Raw genomic sequence first — 23,808 nt, 5'->3', positions numbered from 1 at the left:
GCGTGCGTGCCCCATAGCGATGCATTGTGAGGGCTGAAGTGGTTAGTGTATGTTTTGTAATAATAATCGAAATCTACAAAGTAACTAGTAACTAAAGTTTTCAAATTAATGTAGTGGAGTAAAAGTACAATATTTGCCTCTGAGATGTGGTGGAGTTGAGTTGAAGTAAAAGTACTGAAACAAGAATGACACTCGAGTCATAACTGACAGATGCAACAAGCATTGCTGCTTGGCCATGTCCATCTCTTTTCCCCTTTTTTACTTGTATGTTTCTCTGTCACAACCTCCCGGCCGTTTTCGTTAGTTTCCGACGTTCTTTTGTTGGTTCAATCATTGTGTTTTGCTATAGCTTTCCTGTAGCTCCAGTTAACGCATAACATGCTGTAGCCACTCGCTCCGTGTTGCAGCGTTCAGAGTATGGGGTTTTACTCACATTGGCATAGGAGGCAGACAATCATGACTAGCTAGGTCACTAGTAAGGTCGCTAAGATGCAACCAATCATGACTAGGTCGTGATTAGAGTCGTTTTTATGGTTGCTACAAGCCCCAATAGTGATTGTAAGCCAGGTTAGCAATTGGCAAAGAAAACCTAAAAATGTTACTTAAGTACAGTACTTAAGTAAATGTACTTAGTTATTTTACAGTACACCGCTGCTAACAGTGTCTAACCTTAACTACTGTAATTCATTGGGCACCAAACCCAAGGTGTGACTATACTCGACTAAAACGTATCAGTGAATTCATAAATAAAATAATAATTTACTGATAACAACACAAACTATGGTAGAAGAAAGTACGCAAACAAAAAAGCAAAACATAACATAACATAACATAACATAACATAACATAACATAACATAACATAACATAACATAACATAACATAACATTTGTTTGTGCAGTATGCAGTTACAGTATTATGCCTGATAGGATGTCTAAGTTCAATATTCATACAATGTGCAATCTATATCTCCAGATAAAAGCATTGCAATTTTCACAACACCTCGGCAAATGATTGATAACTTAATTAAGTTGTTTACTTGTTTTTCAGGGATCATTGCCTTGAGCCAACCACAGGTACATCTCCGCAAGTCTCAGCCAGGTGAGAACACTGATTATGCGATTATGCGATTGTAGCCTGTGACATGCATGATGGGAAAACAATGTATCTATCAAAAACAACTCCAAAGATGATTGTGCATTCAGTGACGTTTGTTGCTCCAATTTGTTACTGCGTTTGTTGTTCGAATGCCCCTGCCCCCCTGTCAAAAATAGCTAAAATCATCAAAATAAAGCAAAAATAAAAAATCATCTTTTACTTTCTCTAATAACAACCTAACAAAACATGAACCCTGGTTGAAAGAAATAAAAAAATAGTCCTTTAAGTACTGTATTTGAATCACAATGGAATTAGTCAGCTGGTCCTCAAAGTAAAAAGGCTCAAAGTAACTGAAGCCAATGCAGCTACTTTGCTAAGTTGTGGTGTCAGGGTGTTTTAACATAAGTCAGTGTGCAGCCAGGCCCCTCTGCTAGACAGCTCACCAAATTGCCTTGTGCAGTGTAGTCAGAGGGCATAAACAGGACTGTCAGTGTCTCCTCCCCATAGTCTATTTGACATTTTCCCCACCTACTAATTTTGTGTGTTTCAGACGTGGGGGCTCATAGATCACTGCTTGGCATTAAGGTCCCTTCATGCTGGAACAGATGGGCCCATCCAGAGGGTGCTAATTTAATCTCTCTCAGCTCATTGAGTCAGTTATGATTTGTTAAAATTCAATTTCAGCACTGTCAGGCACAGGCGGGCCAGTGAAAAGGGGAATTCTGTGATGCACTGAATATCAGACCTGTGTGTTCTCATCCGTGTTTGTTTTCAAAATTGAGGGGCTTCATTCTGTAATGAGGTGCTTTTTTTATTATTTTTTTATGTTCTGTAAAGTAAATTGAGAAATACAAACAAGTAACAAATACAAAAAAAACTTAAACACAAACGACACACAAATTCCAAATCAAGACAACATAATGAGGTGCTTTTAACAAAACATGGTTCCTGCAGTAAATCTTACTAATATCATAAAGGCTCTACAGAATGAACCCTTTAGGGCAAGCACTGAATAATAGAAGAAAACACTTTTATTGAACTTTGGGTTGGGTCGCATAATAATTATTCTGTTTGTACTCTTTCTTTCTTTCTTTCTTTCTAGTATTATTGTCAAATTACCTTTGTGTTATTCGTCTATGTGCCCCGGATAGAGTCAGCTTCTATTTATCTATCTATGCAGATATGAGAGTATACAGAGAGGAAGCTAATAGAGGGGGGAATTACTGTAGGTGGTCGATAGACTATCCAGCAGTTTGCAACTCTACCAGCATGCCCCTTCATTTATGCGTATTAAAGTCCACATAGCAATATCCACAATGAAGAAGACAATACACTTGAGTATTACTCTAGTAGAAAACTCTCTGCTCAGCTAAACACTGACATCTTGTGGATGATGTGTGTATCGAGTGGAGAAAACTCCACATTTTAGATGAGATCCATGACTTTGGCCCGATTACAATCGCCTCCCTCAAGCCCTGAGCCCTGAACCCTCATTGACTTTAGTGACGTCAGCTGTAAGTGCTTGAGGGTGAGAGGCTGCAAGGCCTCCAAATTGTTGTGAAAGGAATGGGACAGCACTTTGAAGATGAGTCCGCCATTCATGACACTTGCATCACTTTTCTTTTAAAACTGTCCTTATTCACAGCCAGTGCTTTAAACATATGTGCAACACCAAAAAGGTGTATGTAGGCTGAAGCCGAGGCTTTTTTATGCCTACCGTATTTGAAGAGTAACTCTCTTAGTTACAAAACAAAACCACATAGAGCTTAGTTCAACAAAAATCAAATCAATATAGGCATCAGCAGATTTTAGCATGAGATAACCAAGAATACAGAAATCTGCAATTATACCCATGATCTGCATATTTTCGGTATAAGTAGGCCAAGTAGGTCCATCTCTGCTTGGCCTATTACTACGTCTATGTCTATTTTAGTATTTAAGCTGATCGTTTTATTATTAGTTTTATAAATACACTTTCCTGTGTGATAGGGGTTGTAATATTATTCATTATAAATTGCATTTCCATATTCTTTTACTTTGCTCATTAGTCATTTCTCATCATGTTTCCCATTATTATTATTATTATTATTATTATTATTATTATTATTACATATATATCCTATCCTTCCATTCCCCATCCCATTGATAACAGTGAGAAAGCACTATTGTTTGTTGACATTCTAACCGCGATTCATAACTAATTTGCATACTTAAATGATTGACGTTCGGAGGATTCCTCTCATTCCCCTTGTAACGCTTTGAACTGTGGGTAATTCCTAACCCACATACAGCCTGGGCACACTTGAACTTCCATGGAATCTAAAGTGTGCTGAGACCCATAAAGGGACAGCCCTCAAGCCCTCACAGACTTCACATGAACGCGCACCTAAGTCAGTGAGGGCTCATTAGGCACGTTTACATGTCACGTTCTAATCGGGTTAAAACAAGGTTTTAAATACACCCGATTTAAAATATCCATGTATACACCTAAATAAACCCGATCAAGTCCGACCCGATTTAAATTCTAATCGGGTGCAGAGGGGTGGTCTAGACTTTTTTTAAACCCGATCAAGAGGACATTTCTTCCATGTATACACCTTAACCCGATTAGAATCTGATATGTTCTTTCTGCACATCAAATCGTCGGCAATTTCTGTTGCTTAACCTCCTTGTTTTTGGCAGTGCGATGAGGCGGTATACCTCTCTCTCGTTCCCTCTAGGTGCTGCCACACGGTCAAAAGAGCTGCGCACGTTCTCGGCTGCGCGTAGCTTAAAGCTTGAGTTTTTAGACAGCTGGTGGATGGAAATTAAGCTCCACCTCCGCCGAATACTTGCGCGACGGCCAGATTCCCGGAAACGCTCTACTCCGCTCAAGTCTTCCGCGGAGGTGGAGCTTAATTTCCATCCACCAGCTGTCTAAAAACTCAAGCTTTAAGCTGCACGCAGCTTAAGAAGTGCGCAGCTTAAGAAAGTTTTGCGCTATGGTGTGGAGACGGTGTCTCCCCCTCTCTCTAGGTGCTGCCACACGGTCAAAAGAGCTGCGCACGTTCTCGGCTGCGCGTAGCTTAAAGCTTGAGTTTTTAGACAGCTGGTGGATGGAAATTAAGCTCCACCTCCGCTGAATTCTTGCGCGACGGCCAGATTCCCGGAAACGCTCTCCTCCGCTCAAGTCTTCCGCGGAGGTGGAGCTTCTTTTCCATCCACCAGCTGTCTAAAAACTCAAGCTTTAAGCTGCGCGCAGCTTAAGAAGTGCGCAGCTTAAGAATGTTTTGCGCTATGGTGTGGAGACGGTGACACTGCAAGCGCATGTGCACACACACACACACACACACACACACACACACGCGGCACTATAGCCGAAAATCTCCCATGGAAATAAAAAGTATAAATAAATAAAAGTGTTGCAGCCACTGAGATAATGGATGATGAGAATCACTCGTATGCTACCTGAAGTTGCATGCGCTGCCCCCCCCCCCCCCCTGCCTCTGTGATCGCAGATCTGTTTCTGTTTGGCTGAAGAAAGTTGATATCCAATATGCCTACATGCCATTATGGTTTAAACTTGAAGCCGTGCTGGTCAGTTTAGTGTGCTTCGGACCAGCTCCGCTGCTTCAAGTCAGAGTTGGAACAGCTCCGCTGCAGCTACAGTAATTGATTTGACCTAGTTTCACGTCTTTTGCTAGTGATGTAATCAATTCATCATTTGGAACCACCTGCGTAAAATTCCACATTAGCCTATTTGACATTTTAAATGGCGTGCATGCCATGTACTCTTAATATTTTTCATTGTATATAGATATTTAATATAATATTCTTTCCATTGCAACTATAGGGTAGGGTAAAATGTGAAAGCTGAATTAATAATAAATAGTATAAAGACGAGACGACTCAGACCATAAGGGTTATTAATTACTAGCCACAAAATAAGCTGGAAATCAATCAACTCCGACGTCTGAAGGCTCTACCATTCAGTAGCCTACCATTGCTAAACAGACACAGTCCAAGTAGGCTAGTTGCATTCTCGACAGAGATGAGAGAGGAGAGATGGAACCCAGCCAGCACGTCCACTTGGGTCCCATGTGGTTTCAATGCGGGATACATGGGTACAAGTGGGAATGGGCTTAAACTGGGAACATGTAGTTCATTTTCCTCATAGACATTTCAGAAAGTATTTATTTAAAGACGTTTACGCCGCGGACAAAGCCAACTCGAGTCGTGACAAATCATGACAACAAACACAATTTTTTGGGCCGAACAAATAATTAGAAAGAAGAAAAAAACGGCAGGTTACAACACTTTTTTTGTTGTTTTTCTTCTTTGTAATTATTTGTTTGGTCCATATTGTTTGTGTTGTCATGAGTTGTCACGACTCGAGTTGGCTTTGTCCGCGGCGTAACCGTCTTTAAATAAATACTTTTTGAAATGTCTATGGGAAAAATGCATTGGGATTCATTTCCTGGGCCATGGTAGGGGGCGGGACTGCGACGCTCTATAGCCTATAGGTATTAGGTATGCCTACCATTACAATCCCTTTGTTCTTATGCTCATCTTCTCCACTCATTTCCCCCATCAGAAAAGTTGAAGTCAAACTGCTCTGCTGCTTCATTAACGAAACAAATCCAAATACATCCAGTGGCGGCCTTATATATGTTTCAATCGTTTCAATTGAAACGGGCCTCGAGCATCGGGGGCCTCCCGATTAAAAAAAACCCCCATGTATGTATGTATGTATGTCTGTCCGTCTGTTTAGGGTACCAACAGGTGACAAAGTGGCGCTGTCGAGCTTCACACCGTGCACAGGTGCATGATGGGAAGTTGAGATTTTTTTAGTGGAGTGTACTCGTAGCCTACTGTACTGTACTGTACTATACTTTTACATAATAGGTAGTTAATCAACTAGTCGACTCAAAAACTAGGCAACTAGTCAACTAGTAAAAATCACACCCGTGTGAACTGAGTGGTGTAAGGTTTTATATAGCATGATCAGCTGTGGTCTGACGTAATGAAATCACACCCGGATGTGATTTCACAACTGGCTTTTTTTGTGCAGAAAAAATGAGCACGGTTGCTACGGTCATCCAGTTCACCCGGGTGTGATTTAATTACGTCAGAAATTATTTTGAACATAGCAACCATGCTCATTTTTTCTGCACACAAAAGCCAGTTGTAGGAGTGGTTTACACCACTCAAAAAATGACTAGAAGTGAATGCCCTACAGTACAATGTAGTACAGTATGAGTACAGTATAGTACAAGTAAGTACAGTACGACTACAGTACAAGTGCATTACAGTACGAGTACAGTACAATGTAGTAGGCTACAGTACAAGTACGGTATCAGTACAGTACAGTACAATGTAGTAGGCTACAGTACAAATACGGTATCAGTACAGTATGTCATGAACGGGGCCTCCTGTGTGCACTCACTGCACTAGCAGCGCTGAGACACTGACAAAAAAAGAGGGGGAAAAAAAATCATTTTTTTTTTTTTTTATAATAATTATTAATTATTAAAATGATGACGTCATGAACGGGGCCCCCCGCGTGCACTCACTGCACTAGCAGCGCTGAGACACTGACAAAAAAAGTGGGAAAAAAAAACATATATATATTTTTTTACAATAATAATTATTAATTATTAAAATTATGACGTCATGAACGGGGCCTCCCGGTCTCTAAGGCCGCCCCTGAGTACATCACCACTTACATGGGTCTGATTTCATTATACAAACAGTAGCTAATCTGATTAAAAGTGGGCACATGTAAACACCTGATCGGATTGAACTTGCCCCATGTAAACACTTGATCCAAAACCTTCAATCGGGTTTATTTTAATCAGATTGGAAGAAAGGTGTCCATGTAAACGCACCTACTGAGTCAGTAAGAGAGCGGATTGGAATTGGTTATTTGACTGATCATCTCAAAAATAATATGGCATATAACAAAATACTACCTATTACTGATTTTAATAATCTATATATCTCAATAGATTAGATCCATACATTAAAATGCATGTGGAATGTTGTCATTTAATATTGTTTCATTTAACCCTTACTAGTGTATGCCCTACTTTAGTGTATGACAATCTTAAAATGTGTCACATTGTGACTCTTGAGTTTGTACAATAGCCATTTTTGAGTGGTGTAAACCACTCCTACGACTGGCTTTGTTAGTTTACGTGTCTGTCTGTCTGTGCTCAAAAAATGAGCATGGTTGTTACGGTCACCCAGTTCACCCGGGTGTGATTTCATTACGTCAGACATTACGTCAGACCACAGCTGATGAGGCTATATAAGACCTTATACCACTCAGTTCACACGGGTGTGATTTTTTTATATTAAAAAAGGAAGAAAGAAATCCTGTCCAAAACATGGACACCAGGGTTAATGTAGCGCCCTACAACATTTTCAACATATTCATTCCTCAAAAACGATCTCTATAACATGTGATGGGTCTTGATATGAATCCAACATTGTTTTGTGTTTTTAACTGCTGCGTTGCAGATTTCAGTCCTCCAGAGATCTGTATCACTCCAGCGGACAGGGGAACATGTGACGGGGCAGAGAGGAGGTTTGCCTACAACACCAAGACGGACAAGTGTCACGTGTTCCGCTACAGCGGCTGTGGAGGAAACGCCAACAACTTTTCCCACAAGAGACACTGCATGAAGACATGCATGAACATCAGAAGTAAGGCTGTTATACACATACAGTAACACCACCAGCAGCTTTCATTGTCTAGGGAGAGAGTATGTTTTGCACCAGTGGTGGAAAACATACCCAATTGTTTTACTTTAGTAAAAGTATCACTACTATACTATACTCAATTGTAAATCAGTAGAACTAGTCCGTTACAAATAAAAGTCCGGAATTCAAAATGTACTTGAGTAAAAGTACAAAAGTACCAAAAAGTAAAAAGTACTGAATGTCCCATTTCAAGTTTTCAAATGTATACAAAATCATAGCCTGTTTTCACTCTGTTTGTTTTGTGCAGGCGGGGCTAAGGTGATCCGAATAAAGAAGAAAAACCTCAATAACATCTCGTTTCGCGCCATCTGAACACATGGCATTTCAATAAATCATACTCACTTTTATTTATGTTTGTATTTCCTTTTTTTATTTCACTCTATTGTTTTATTTTGTAGTGCTAAAATGTCAGATCATGTTTTGCTTGGTAATGAACACTTTCGGTGCATACCGTATTTTTCTCCATATTGATATATTGTTTTGTACTGCTAAGATATATTAAATAAACATGTAATGTATATATCCATATTGTCCTCAGCAGTGATCAGAAGCAATATATGTTTGGCAGCTTTGTTTCAACTGTTGTTTCTTTTTTTCTTGTTTTTTTTTGCCACATTTTTTCACAATATCAAAAAGATTTATTGATGCAGTTGTTCTGACAAAAAACTATTTGTTTTGCTGATATGCGTTCTGTATAGCACTTACTATAACAACAATATGAATGCAGGTGTTGCTTTATATATATATATATATATGTTGTATTTATAGCCCATCACTGAGAAATCTGCATGCACAGATATCTGACACCCTAATAATATATACACACTACAGATATAGGGAGTGAGGCTCATTTGAACCTTTTTTCCCCATTCTCCTCAGCAATGGTTCCAGTATTTTTAATCAGTGTGAATAGCTACTTTAGCAAATTAAACTGCTGCACTGTCTTTATTCCAATAGTATAGTGTCCAATAAATTCCAGTGGTGTCTTTATTGATTAATGTATTGTACAGCATGTGCTTGAAGTTCAAGCACATGCTGTACATTAATCAATAGGCTTTGCTCTCACAAAATTAGCTGTTGCTCCGTTAGCCTAGTATATGTACACAGAGTCCATGTGTGTTTATTTGTCTGAAATGGAGTAGGCCTACATTGGAAGAGACGGTAATAAATCACCACTGAGAGTTTAAGCTTAATGTATTCTCCACCGTACTTATTATTAGTAGTATTATTAGTATTATTATGTAGTGACATAATGTGGTTAGCTTCAGTTTTACTTTTTTTGCCAAGTAACGTCATAGATACTATGATGCCAGAAGCATCAGTAGCCTGTGTGTGTGTACTGTAGTTGTCAATATAGAACAGGAGAGTGCAGTGTTGTATAAACGGACAAGAAACGTCTTGCTTTGCTATCCTTCCTGATAAACCACCGACCTGGGGCTGTCTGTAATAAATTGGACTGAAGCATATCATTTGTATATCATGTAAAATGTATGAAACAATATTGTCATTTTTATTTCATATCAAGTTTGCTAATAAATTGTAACAATGTGCAATGTGTCATCTGTCATCACTGTAAATTACACTTTGCTAGTTTGCTTTATACAACATAATGCTAATTATGTATTATCATCATCATCAATTAACGAAATCACGCAAACTAATCACTAGCCAATCACAAGGCGGCAACCAACTAGCCAATGAGTGCGTGCATCCGTGCGTGTGTGCGTGTGTGTCGCGTCAGAGCCTGGCTTTGGTGTGTGTGTTCCTCCTGGCAATGGGATGTGTGTAGTGTACCACCTGACGACAGTGTGTTCAGTGTTGAAGTGTGTTCATTGAGCGCAGCGCTGCCGGGGACACACCACCGCCACAAGCTCTGAGGAGGGACACACACACACACACATTCACAGACTGACTGGCTCACTGACTGACTGGAGACAAGCACGCACGTTCATGATTGCTGTGACATTAATTGTCATCGCTTCTTTCCGTGCACTATAACATTGGATTATACACTCTCTCAGGTAAGATGAAGAAGTGTGAGGCGGATTCTGTTTGGCAATCCGCTGTGTGTGTGAGAGTGTGTCAGTGTCTGTCTCACATCATCTCAGATAGATAGTTATAAAGCAAGTTGCGCCGCCTGCACAGCAGTTTAAAATGTCGAATGAATTAAACGATGGATTTTGTATAGATAGAGCCTCGCCCCCCAGCTGTGCTGTAAAATGAATTGAATATGAATGAATGGCACGAACTGCGGGCGCGTGGACCAATTTGCATGATAGGCCGTTTATTACTAGGCTGTATTGCAACAACACATATTTTTGTGTGCAATTATAATATAACCTATCCATTTAATTGTGTTACAAATTAGGGAGTAGGCTAGTATGGACAAAAATGCATTTCAGTGCTTTAATTGGGACCATTCTGGGTCAGAGGAATGCATGTACAATGTGCAGGTATAATGAGTCATAGTAGCCTACCTGTACAATGTACAGTGCAGTACATTGTACAACATGTATTATGTATCATGTAAAGCAATGTGTCATAATGTATGACACATTGCTTTGGATTTGATATAAATGTACAGTGACAGTCTTCGCTTGTGACTGAATGCCTGGGCCTGGCTGCCTGCGGGCTTTAGCCTACATGCAGAGTGGATCTCTTTGCAGTAATGCATGGCTGTGCCACATTGCTAAATACCTTTATTAAAGGTAAACAGGGCCCACTACAATATCTCTTAATTATAAATTATATACCTGCGTAATTTTATCAACATTTCGCTACTCAAAGTTTAATAGTAAATTTGCCTGCATGATGTGCATCATTTATAGGCGCGTTGACTCATTCACAGCACCGTGGGTTGAGAGAATTGTGTCAGACACTGTACTGGCTTCATCATGTTCATAGTAGATGACATCTCACTTACTGTCTAGCTAGCACTCTATAATGGATCGAGTTGTTCAGCCTTAATTGTGTTAAGTATTCTGCATGCAGGTTATGTAAACACTGAGCAGCATGATGGAAGTTATCGGCTGAATAGTAAGGAGAGGAGATGATGATGAAATTAAGTTAAAAATGATGACAGATCTACTGGCTTAATCATAAAAGTTAGTGGGAGAGTGTATAGTTAGAGGCAACTCTTAAAGCAAAATAAAGTGTCCATCTCACAAAATTGCTGCAGCTTTCAAAACCATATACATTAGGAGGGATTTTTGGTGTGGGGGAAATACATCCAATAGAGAATGAGATAGTATGATGAACATATGCCTGCTGTGTGAAGAAGTTAGTTTTTTTCTTTATTGTCCCAGGATGCAGGACTCCCCCACATAGTTTGTAGCAGTGATGTAAATTATGTTACATGTTTTCAATGTAATGAGTCCCGGGATGCAGGGATGGTCTTTTAGATGAGTCCCAGGGACATTTTATGAGTCCCACTTCAACGATGTTAGGAGTCATATTTTGCCATTTTTACAAATTGCAGCATTTAACTCTCATTTCATTTTATATGGTTATAATGTGGTTATATTCATGTAGAAAACAGAAGAAGAAATGATTATTATAACTAAAGCTAGCAAAATAAACTAGAATAAAAAACAGTACAGTAGTACAGTAGTGCATCCCGTGGATGCAGAGGTTGTTGTTTTATTGCGTCCCTTAACTATAAACTGCATTTTGGGATGCAAAATGCACCCTATTTTAATCTCTGTTGTAGTCCGACTCCGAGCATGTTGAGTAGCCAGTTGGCAGGGGAATGAGGGGATAGGTATCTATACTGTGGCCGACATCAGTGGCATTAAATGCATGAGCTGGCTGATGCACTGGGAATGTCGTGCAACTGGCTGCCTGCATGGACAGGCATTGTGTCCAGGCAACTAGCACGAGACTCCCCGGGGGTCAATTCACACTTGTGTGAAGTGAGGGGCACCCACTGTGGCTGCCACAAGACGTCACATGATGTCAATGTTTGTTTAGTGGTTGTTGCTGCAAACAAACCAATCTTCTGATGAAAACTTTTGAACCACAGTCTTTGTGTGTGCGACCCATCTCCTTGATTTTGATATGTTGCTGCAAACAAACATTATACTAAACCCCTTCTCCCTAAACTTCTTTGCCTTTTTTTTTTTTTTTTACTATTTTGCAAAACATTTTTGAATAGTTAAAATGGCCAGTCTACAAGCTCACAACGTGTCAATGTAGATTGGCTAGTTGAACTATTCAAAAATGTTTTTCAAAATAGTTAAAAAAAGGCAAAGAAGTTTAGGGATAAGGGGTTTAGCGGTGACGAAAATGGAGCCCTATAAGTCCATATTCTTGGCTGTCACGTGACGTCATGTTTAGTGCCCTTAATGTTAAAAGTCCATAGACTTGGCAATCACTCTGTTTAAAGTGCTCTAAACAAACATTAAAAGTCCATATGAAGTAATTTCAATGTCCTGGCAGCATACGTTAAAACCCTAGCATGTCCCCATGGTATATTGGTATGGTAATGGTTTTACTAAGTGATGTCATTTAGAAGAGCCTGCCAGAGAAATCCTATTTTCAGAGTTGGTTCACAATGGAATTCCTGCTGTGCATTAAATTGCATTTTCTCGCAGTCAAGCAATGAAGGACAATACATTTCACACAGTGTTCTGTAAGTCTAATCAGGCGCTATGCTTGTCAGTGTTTCATTTTGAAGTGGTTGCAGTGGGAGTCTTGAAGTATTATTGTTTCTTGTCTTGGAATAATAAGTGTGTGTGTGTGTGTGTGTGCGTGTGCGTGTGCGCGTGCGCGTGCGCGCACATGTGTTTAGCAAAACACTATTGAACTACAAGCTAGAGAGAAAATTCTGCCAAAGCATTGGAAACAATGCATTTCACCTTGTTCATGCTGTGCACAGGTTTTCTCTCTTCCGCAGGTGCGCATAGGCTGATGATGACGATTCTGCTTAATCAGTAATCACACATGACTCATAGAAAACAGAAATGCAGTGAAACGCTTCCTTCATTTAGCTCCCTATGCAAGCATAATTCCATCAGTCTTCTTCAAATACAATGATGGGTATTGAGTAATAACGCTAATTGTGACGGTAGGTCAGTCCGTCCACCAGCCACGCCTCCATATGGTTGTCAGTCCATCACTCGTGACACATCACACCTCCATATATGGCCGTCAGTCCGCCTCGTAACACGCTCCATATATGTCCGTCTCCATAAATGAAGACATGGGCGTCAGTCCGTCACGCCCCGTGACACGCACAATATATGGCCGTCTCCATATATGAAGATCATGACAATGACACTGACCTCATCAAACCCTAGCTAGCCACACATGGAGAAGACTGGGTTATCACCTAGATCTGCATATATGGAGCCGGCCGCAGCAACTCTACATCTGACCTCAAACCCTTAGATCTCCATATATGGAGCTGACCTGTTCTGACATTCCAGATGTTGATCCTACCCCACCTGTCCTTCCTCTTCGATGTCTCCCTTTTAACTGATACCTGTCCATTCAAACTCTAGACGGGCCTGCCCCAAAGTTATTAGCGCAGCCGGCAAGCTGGCGAAAACTATAGAGTTCTCAACAAGCCCGAAAATTAAGGGCCGGCTCTACCTGGGCCCTAACTGGGCTGGCCCGAGGCCCCGCCTGGCATTACTAATCAGCACACATTTTTCGCCCTACCCAACCAGAAAACGTCAATAAAAAAAGGGTCTATATATGGGCATTCCCAGACTTGTAGTTTCAGCACGACCTCGCCCTCAGTGCGTCTTACTGGTATCATTTTGTAATGTTATAGCCTATTAGTATTGTTGAAGAGAGTGGTGCAGTAAGACATGCCATGCCAACTTCTCAATATAGGGAGGAATGTAAGAAGGTATATTATGGCAGGTCTCACACAGATTGATACGGGTGCATACAACTACCCATGGCCAATGGTTTTTCATATGCAATAATGATCATAATTAATTTATTAACAACAACATATTGAACTTCAAGGAAGGCATGCAGGTTTTAACTAGGGATGTGCCGATGAGACATTTTGGCCGATATCAATATCCGATATAATTCTTCGTTAATATGCCAATAACCGATATGATCTCATTCTGTATTAAGAAATTATAATGATTTTGTCCATTCTGAAAAATACATTTTGCATTGCACTGCAGGCTTAGGCAAGTCAGATTTAACTTTAATTCCTTATATTTAATATTGTGAGCTTGTAGATCTGTTCAAGCTGTTACTTTGAGCATGTTTATATGTAAAGGCAAGCGGACTGATTCTGATGCCGATTAACCAAAAACAACTAGAATCGGCTGATACAGATATGTTTGCCGATGAATCTCCTGTCACTAATTTTAACTGATTCAGATGGTAGAGCTTTGGGTTCAGTACTGAACAAGGTGAAAGCTTGTCAGGATTTAGGATATCATATATGCAATTATATCTTGGTATAAGTATATCTTGTGTATGTCCTGTTTCAGATTATGCTTACATTTCCATGAAAATGTAAGTTGAAACTTCCATAAGCTTACACCAGTTTTGGCTATTAGCGGAGTAAAAATCAGCCGTAAAGGTGAGATGTTGAGACATTGGAATAGACTTGTTAGTTGTTAGCATCCCTGGGCCAATGAAATTAAATCTTTATTTTATCTTTTTATGAATAAGTCATCATTTATTTATTTATTTGGATGGATTATATTCATGAAATGCAGACTTAAATGTTCTTTAAATATAAAGAGAGAAAGTCTGCTGCCTTATTGTACAAACCAAAACTAGGAACATTTGCTTATTAAGAATAATTATGCTCCTGAACCTTATGTCACGCATAATGTTTCTAAGAGTCAAAGATCATTTTGTGCCTGGCTACCTTCTCAGACTTTACCATTGGCTTTAGAAACGGGTAGATTCATTGGTAGGCTACTCCTGAGGAGGATACACTTTGTTTGTTGTGTGATTTGATTTAGGAGGAAATTGAAAGTGAGGTTAATTTCTTGTTTTACTGTCCATTAAAATGTCATCTATTTGTGTTAACAAGATGATGATTGATGAAAGACTTGCATTGTGTTTTAGGAAAGGTATTTTGTTTTGGCAGATTTCGTGTGTAAGGCTTGGGGGAAAAGGCATGTTCTGTATATTTGAAATGGAATTTGAAAAACTCCTATTTTTGTTCTATATTGTACACCTATGCAATGATTTATGATTTACAGTAGGCTATTGTCCTGTAAGTCCATGTAGGCTGAGTATTATGGTGCATGACACAGAAATAAAGAATTCTATCCATCTATCTACATGTTATGTTAAGACATTCTCTAAGTATAATTAATAGGGCAATGAACAATAATGCTTAGTAGTTTATACTTAGTTGCACGCCGGTGTCACACACAGAAAATAGCTGACCTATGAGCTTGAAATGCTTGTAGATCGGCTATTTTTGGCGTACGACACAGGCATAAATCAGGCTTAAACTTGTGATTGTGCCCGAGGTATGCTAGGCACACCCCAAGATGGTACAGATACAGAATTCCTTTCACGGGCCCACTTCTGGTGGACCCCAGCCTCAGTGAGAGCTGCCCTATGAGTCGCAAAATCACCACCGGAAATTTGCAAAGTAGTTCAACCCAGCCAGTGGTGGAAAAAGTACTCGCATGTTTTACTCAAGTAAAAGTGTCAATACTGCAATATAGAAATACTTTGTTACAAGTAAAAGTCCGGAATTCAAAATGTACTTGAGTGAAAGTACAAAAGTATTGGCTTCAAAATGTACTTAAAGTACAAAAGTAAAAGTACTCATTGTGCAGACTGTCCCATTTCAAGTTTTCAAATGTATAAATGATCTTTTGAAAATAGCAGTTCTACAAGCTCACAATGCATTGCATCGCGAGTCACGACGCATTGTGAGCTTGTAGATCTGCTATTTTCAAATGGCCGAAATGTATGTAGAGCTGAAGTGGTGGTTATAAATGTATGTTTTGTAATAATAATCCAAATCTACCAAGTACTAGTAACTAAAGTTTTCAAAAACAATTTGTGAGTAAAAGTACAATATTTGGATCTGAGATGTAGTGGAGTCGAAGTAAAATGATTGGAAATACAAATACCTCAAAATTGTACTTAAGTACAGTCCATGAGTAAATGTACTTAGTTACTTTCCACCACTGAACCCAGCCTACTGTAGAGTAGTTCCGTCTTTAGGCGGTGGTCCAAACATGAGGTCCACTGAGGTCTTCAGTTCTCAACCAAACATGAGGGTAGTTGGGATGCAACGACGCATCATTTCCTGGACTGCAGTCCAGTACGTCTGCACTGCACCAGAGGCAAGTAGAGGGCCCAGTCTCTCTGTCAACAGTCATAGAGCAGTGCTTCTTCAAACCTGTTGCCAAGGACGCAATATGTATTTGGGTAGACCTCCATCTGAAAATATTTTGATTTGTTTTGTCGTTTTTTAAGCTTTTTTAAAATCGCATCCATGTGAAGTGAGGGGCGCCTTTTTTTTGTTTTGCTTTTGTACGTCAGCGGGGGGTCCGACTTGGCTACTGCATGACAAGGAGGTTTCCTTTAGCCATCCTGGCTTGTTTCTTAAACAAAATTAGTTACAAGATGTATTTATATCGTCCACATGACGTCTTACGTTGTCATTTAGGTTCAAGGTTCAAGGTTGTCTTTATTTGTCTCCCTTGGGAGAAATTTGTCTTGGAGACAGAGTCACAGCTGCATACAAATAACAGACACGTTCACATACAAAAAGGAAAAACACCATGAAACACCCAACATACACAAAACAGAGATATTGCACACATTCCCTTGATAAAGTGCAACTAGTCAATAAAGTGCTTTTGGCAATCCCTGAATCTCGGAGTCAGTAAAGTGCATCCGGCAATCTCTGATTGAGCATTTTGATTGACAGGGGAACAAAAGAGTGTTTAAATCTATTATACACATTTAGTGCCCTAAACAAACATTAAAGTCCATAGAATTGGCTGCACCTCAGCTTTTACAATTGCCGGTTGAGTGAGTGACCAGCTGGGGTGAATGTGTGATTGAGTGGTGTGGACTTGAGTGAAGTCGAGCTCTGTGCGCCCATTGGGTTCCGATGTTTGCTTCTCGCTTGATATCGTTTTATAGAAAGACAATACAATCATGACTGATACACCATATGAAAATAGACACTTCATGGATTATTGACAACTTTAAATTATAACAATTGCTTCAGAATTGACCGAGTGTGGCCGAGTCAAACTGCCGGTGTTTGTCTAATTGTTCCTGCTACAGAGAGCTCCACACCCTGCCTCTCCTCTAACTGTCCCCAGGTACAGATCACTGTCCCTGGCTGTCTCTCTTCAATGTGAGCACGGGTGCATGTGTTTGGTCCGACATACTAACTGTCCGACAGGCATTAGTCCGACACCCTACCCAAACCCTAAATCTAATCTCACAGGAAGCCACAGGTTAGTTTTAACCTGCCACGTATGTCGGGAGCCACAAGTGAGTTTTAACCCACCACGGATTAGTTGTAACCGGCCATGCATGTCGGGAGCGACGGTGTTGTCGGACTAATACGTACGATGGTTAGACATACGGTCTAACCATCGTATGCACGTCTGTGAGCACTGGTGGGTAGTTGGGAAATGATACAACAGCGGAAACAAAACAAAATCAATGTTCAAGGTTGTACTTTATTGTTACATCTTGTGTACAGGTACAAGAGTAAAACGTATTTTTGTTTGGCTTCCTTCAGACAATGCAGCAGCAAATATAAATTATAATATAACATCAAACAATAAACACAGCAAACACAGCAAACATGGATAAAATATAGACTGCAAAAAAGAGCAAACAAAGAGTAAAAAGAGTATGTATCATATGTACATCGTATGTATCGTATGTGCATGTTTTCCATGTAGTAGCAAAGTTATGTGAATAATGTAGAAGGGAGTTCCAGCCGCGCCTCTAGCCTATAGCAGGCCAGTCTGGTGCATCTCAGGAGCAGGACATATAACATGTGAACAAGAAGGCACTGGAGCAGCTCAGACGATTTAGGCCCTTAGTTTATTATAACAGGGTGAAAGTAAAAAGTGACAACGTTTCGATGTGTAAGTTACATCTTCGTCAGGTCAATCAGGACCCTGACCTGACGAAGATGAATACGAATACGACCTGACGAAGACGAATAAATCGTTTGAGCTGCTCCAGTGCCTTCTTGTTCGCAAAGTTATGTGAACTTTGTGTGAACAACTTCGCAGTAGGCTCCGTTCCATAAAATATACAACAATTTTAGTTGCAATTCGAGCTTAATAGTGCGAGAAGAGGTCGAAGGTGCAGGGGGGCTAGGGTTTTCCTATTCCCTGATTCCCTATTCATCTGATTGTTCGGGGAAAGAAGCTTTTTTGTAGTCTATTTCCTGTGGCTTTGAGACTGCGAAACCATTTTCCATGCAGCAGCATCTCAAACAGTCTGCGGTTGGGATGGCTTGAATCCTTCATGATTCCTCGAGCTATGCTGACATGTTAAGTAGGCAATGGTGGCTCTGGAAGGACACAATACTGCTCAAAGGGTGACATTTGCTGAATACGGATAGAAATCGACCCTGGTCAGAAAAAACTGTGCAAACGTGAGATTGATTTATTTTATTTTATTAAAGGGGAATTCACCATTAACATGGTGAATCACATCTTGATGATGTCATCAAGATGAGATTCACCATGTTAAGGTACAGTATATTAATGACATAGTAAAATGTGGAAAATGAGTGGTATTCCCCTTTAAGTTCTCCAAAGTACCAGTACGTACCAGTGTGCAAACACCTTTAGGCTTCGTAATCACAAATTGCACAGGGCATATATGACAAATAACTTAATAAGAAATCACTGAACATATTGAATTTTTTGTTTCCCCTCCAAAAAAATCACAAAATAGCGGAAATAGTTTGTGACGTGTTGTAAGCTTGTAGATCTGCTATTTCTGCTATTTTTGTTTACGCAAAAAATAATTGTGGTTAGGCGATTATGTAATAATTGTGACAGCCTGAGCTTTTGCAACCTATTAAATTTACACATATAAAAATAAATGGCTACACGTAGACGAATAGCAAACAGTAGGCCTATAATGAATACGAGAATGAACAATATTCTAAGTGTGAGCGAGGTATGCTGGAAAATCCTGCCAAGCATGTTTGCACACCCCGGGGCGCTACAACAATAGCCTATAATATATCATGTTTTATTGCCCTTCATGTGCATTCAAGTGAACCTTCTGTAAGACCGTTATTGAATCTCAAATCTGCCCCCTCACCTCAGGCCGGAGGTTATCATGTTACACTGTTACAGTAAAGGACAACAATGTTGATATGCATCACTCTCTGTCTCTGTAGCTGCCCTGGATTTGGTTTTGTGGATGTGAAACCTTTTGTGAGTGTTTCCACTCATACATTATGACTGGATTTTATTATTATTATTATTATTATTGCGAACAAAGTGATTGCGAAGTCTGTCTGTCTGTCTGTCTGTCTGTCTGTCTGTCTGTCTGTCTGTCTGTCTGTCTGTCTGTCTGTCTGTCTGTCTGTCTGTCTGTCTGTCTGTCTGTCTGTCTGTCTGTCTGTCTGTCTGTGTGTGTGTGTGTGTGTGTGTGTGTCAGTCAGACTGCCACAACAGCTTTGTTCACTTCCCGCGTCTTACTTATTATTATTATCAGTATCTAACACGATTTCAGCACATAGAATGCCTGGTGAGATCTGTTATGTGTCCCTGTCTTCAAAAGCTTCAGTTCGGGGTCTCTTGCCTCAGTTGCCTGTGATGTGGGCCGTAGCGGTGCATGTGTGCAGAGTGCAGACTGCATAAGATATTGGACACAGTGGAAACAGTCTGTGCAGTTTCCCAGCGGGTATTCTGCGCTTGTGTGAGCTAAACAAACTGTCAGCGAGCAACAGCCTTCCTGATTTACTGGCTGGGAGGGGGCTTCTGCCGGACAGAAAAGAAGAAAAGGTCCCTGGCTGGGAAGTGGGGTTTGTGTGCTCGTACAAAATGTCAGTGCATTTGTGCGTGTGTAGTGTGGTCCTGCCCCTTGTGCTCGTGCGTGTATCCGTGTCTCCATTGTGTGCTTTTGTGCTACTGTTCCTTCTTAGTTATTCTGTGACTGCTGCACATTATTATTAGAAAGATAGCTTATTGTCCGCTGTCCATCACAATGTACAGCCTTCTTCAACTCACTCATTGATTCAAGCAGAATCTCAAGAATCTTCTCGTAGCTAAGATAAGCGACGAGTGCATCACTCATAAGAGCTAGCTTGCAGTGCTGTCGCCTCACAGCTAGAAGGTCCTGGGTTCGATTCCCGCTGGGGACGCTGTGGGCGCTGGAGGCGTGTTCTCTCCTCTGCGTCATCAGTGCCCATACCCTGGGTAGGGTTGGCGAAAGGGATTTTCTGTGTGGAGTTTGCATGTTCTCCCCGTGTCCCCTAGGCTTAGGGTGGTAGGTACCCTCACAAAAACCATGCAGTAATACTGTCGGGTGAAAAGAAGCAGCTTGGACTCCTCATGCATATTTCATGTCCGTATGTTAACTCACACACAACGTGTTGCTGAGGAACCTACACAGCAGAGCAACATACTGTAAGCGTGTCACCAGTGACGTGAATAGCCCCCTTGGAGGTCATGTCTAGGGCCCACGGCGTGCGCAGAGAGGATATTCTTTAGCTTCCTTGTGGCCGTCTTAAAAAAGCTTTGAATTTGATCCTGCTCCAGGGTTATTTTTGGTCTTTGCAAGGACAGTAGGGAACCTCTCACATACATACAGTAAGTAGCCTGAAGTCCTGAGGTTCACCGTCCAACTGGCAGACTGGACAGCAAAGTGCCCTTTTGAAAGTTAGTTTTTTGTACAGTTTGTTCATTTAATATTTGTTGTGTACAGCGTACATTATGTGGCCCATGGTGACATCGATCAATTCTGGATTAAAATTGTCTATTTAGCCTATATTATTTATGCCCCAAAATCTATAAATCTCACACACATTAAGGTAGCCAGCGGTTCCACGCGCCACACAAGGTGCCCTTTTTTCACTTGAGCACCTGCCCCTCAAAATGACTGCACATATCACTGGAACCTATAAGTTAACCTAGCTTGTTGTTGAAATGAGCTAATGGCAACATATGACGCTTGTCCACCCCATTGTTTCTTCATTGTAACACCATGTTCCTTCACTGACTCAGGAATGCCATTACGACGGAACATGAGAATGTGTCATGCATTTACTGGAGAGGATCGAGTAACATCATTTAGATGTAGTTGGCCGAGCCTCAGGCCAGTGATATAGACGGGTTTGCAGATCACAGCAGGTATTTCCTGGCTTTAGTGTTTATTCCCCCAGATAAAATAAATAAATACATATAAGATAATTGAGGTGATCCTACATTGATGCAACATGCAGATGTAAACCACAACCATCTTTCCCTGAGATAAACAGAGGAAGAACATGTAAACAACCATTTAAGATCCCAGGGTGGATCTTGGCCAGCTAATCCCTGTGAGTATACGAAATGTCAACTTAATGACCACTAGGCACGGCAACAAACAAAATGTGAAATTCAATCTTTTTATGCTTGACTAGATGTTGTGGGAGGAGATCAACCTTTTAAACAAATACAGACATTCGCCTGGCGAAGGTCTGAGAACGGACATTTTCTTTAATCAATTATACATTTGAAATTGAAGACTGGGATCTCTTAGTTTGTTTAGTTCACTTTCAGGCCATTTCAGGCCAGCAACAGAGTACACAAGGGATAGCACAAAAAAAAAAGTCCTTGCAGTCTTGTTTCCATTTAGGCTCTATGCAATCAATTCATAGACATGACGGGAAGAATAACAACACAATTCTATATCATCAATAACACAAAAAATATCTAAATCGTTTCATTAATTTTTTTTTAAATAAAAAATGTTTGTACATAGTGGGGAAAAAGACATATTACCCACATACAAACCCCAGGAAAGATTTTCTTGTCTCCCAAACATCATTACAATAAGATCTGGTTGCAGCAACAGGTGTGACGTGTCCTTTTAAGTGACATTGTGATTCTTGTGAAGAGGTAGAAGCATAGGGCTGAATTAGCACTTTTGTTGACAGAGGAAATTCTGCACAAGAATATATTGTTCTTTAATTAACTTTTTTGATCAACTTTTGTTGCCATGCTTTCGCCTGTCAGCTTGTTGTCGAGAATACAGCCCAAATATGCAATCTCGTCTTTGCTGATACTATGTCATCAACTTTAACCTTGAAGTCATTTATGTTGACCTTACTGAGGGAATGTTTGGACTTTGGAACCGAAAAGAATAGATTCTGTTTTATCAAGATGTAGTGTGCTAAGATCGCAGTTTCTTTAAGGAGATAACCATAGCAATGGTGTTGCGGCCGTTGCCTATTGTACAAACATGTAAGTCCATTTACAGTTTATATCCAACACACTAGATGCACCTAAACCAGGGGTTCTCAACGTTGTGTCTCGGGACCCCCACCCCGCCCCCTCCCGACCCCCAATATAAATTGACTGCTACAATAACCTTAATAATAGAGACAATACACCATAAATAAATACTGAAACCAGATATAATCATTAGGGAAGGTGTATGCATGTACTATGTGTACTATATGTAAACTCTTCATTTCCATTTTCCAGCCATTCAGTTGCAAAAATAATTGAAAATAATTTGGGGACCCCCCAAAATAATTTGGCGACCCCCTGAGGGGTCGCGGCCCACGGGTTGAGAACCCATGACCTAAACAATGCATGTGCCAGAATAAAATGATTTGACATGAAAACACTTTCATTTATTTTCTGTTTGATCTTCCCATTACAACTTTTTAACTGCATTTGAAGACAGTGTGCAGGATTTTTCCTTTTTTTCCAATGTTTGTTTAGAGCACTTGACGTTAATTGTTTGCCAGCCAAGTCTATGGACTTTAATGTTTATTTAGGGCACTAAATCACGTAAGACTATAAATACATAGGCGCCCCTCACTTCACACTAAACTTATAATGTATGAAATGAAATGAAATGAAATGAAATGAAATGAAATGAAATCTATATTTACCCAGGGTATCTGGGCTAAGCTCAAGAACTTGTTTCCAGCCAGGCCCTGCTCATAGAACACATTTCATCGTAGTGGTTGATGCCTTGTTCAAGGGCATTTCAGCGGTGGTAATTTTAACGTGTCGGACGGCTGATTCGAACTGGGAACCTTCCGGTATCTAGACCGCGCCGCTATCCGTTCGGCCACCGCTGCCACAGCATGTATCATGCGGTATCACCTAAAACTAGTAAAATTAACTGATGTACAAGCTCACAATGCATCACATCATTTTTTTTGTATAATTTTAAAATTATAAATTCATTCATAGTTCAATTAACTGTTGCAACCTAGGTTGTTTTATTCTGGCAACTGGACTATGGAAACAACCTGCTCAATTGGTCACATATTTCCTTCCTGGCTATAATATGTGCCTCAGGTTACCCCGGCCTACATGATCGACAAGGTTAGACTGTTTTAAACCAAAGCCAAACCATAGCGCTCTTAGCTACGTCAAAACATTTAATATCGACACCAAGGAGGCAACTATGCAGCAGGTGCATCACGGCAACTATGCAGCAGGTGCATCACATGGTGTTCCCCTCTTTATTTTTAACGCATGTATTTTTACAATATTTTCCCATGCGTAAACTAGATCCTTTGGATGACAGGCCTTTGGATGTGGATTCTTTCCTATGGTCAGATCACCTAGTTTCACTGCACCTCCTTCTGAACTAAATGGTGCTTGGCTAATTTACTTAAAGGAGCATTCAGTGATTTGGGTGATTTGGAAAACCACCCAGTCCGCCCGGTAACAAAATGTGCACATGCACGCTCTACAGTGGGGGGAAGTGCAACAGGCCAACAGCATGTACACCAAGGCCTGCCCCCACTCGATCATGATTGGAGGAAGGCCCCTCTCATCCTGATTGG

At 40.4% G+C, this 23,808-nt stretch overlaps 2 protein-coding genes across 5 annotated transcripts in view; both read left to right on the top strand.

Annotated features, from left to right (window-relative positions):
• tfpia (tissue factor pathway inhibitor a) overlaps positions 1-8,649 on the top strand; it is an 83,760-nt gene extending 75,111 nt beyond the window's left edge. For all 4 annotated transcript variants that reach the window (XM_079518595.1, XM_079518593.1, XM_079518592.1 and 1 more), the window contains exons 5-7: positions 1,050-1,100; positions 7,599-7,784; positions 8,089-8,649. In XM_079518595.1, the coding sequence (XP_079374721.1) occupies positions 1,050-1,100; positions 7,599-7,784; positions 8,089-8,153 (302 nt within the window). In that variant the 3' untranslated portion in view covers positions 8,154-8,649. The remainder of the gene's footprint in view (positions 1-1,049; positions 1,101-7,598; positions 7,785-8,088) is intronic.
• Positions 8,650-9,792: 1,143 nt separating this feature from the next.
• Positions 9,793-23,808, top strand: part of calcrla (calcitonin receptor-like a) — a 44,778-nt gene continuing 30,762 nt past the window's right edge. Inside the window, exon 1 of the mRNA XM_079518338.1 lies at positions 9,793-9,862. The gene's annotated coding sequence lies outside the window, so the exon portion shown is untranslated. The remainder of the gene's footprint in view (positions 9,863-23,808) is intronic.

Source organism: Electrona antarctica, assembly GCF_951216825.1.
Source record: "Electrona antarctica genome assembly, chromosome: 13".
In the NCBI taxonomy this organism is placed as follows: domain Eukaryota; kingdom Metazoa; phylum Chordata; class Actinopteri; order Myctophiformes; family Myctophidae; genus Electrona; species Electrona antarctica.
Note: the sequence above shows the minus strand (reverse complement) of the source record. Positions and strands in the feature narration are given on the sequence as shown.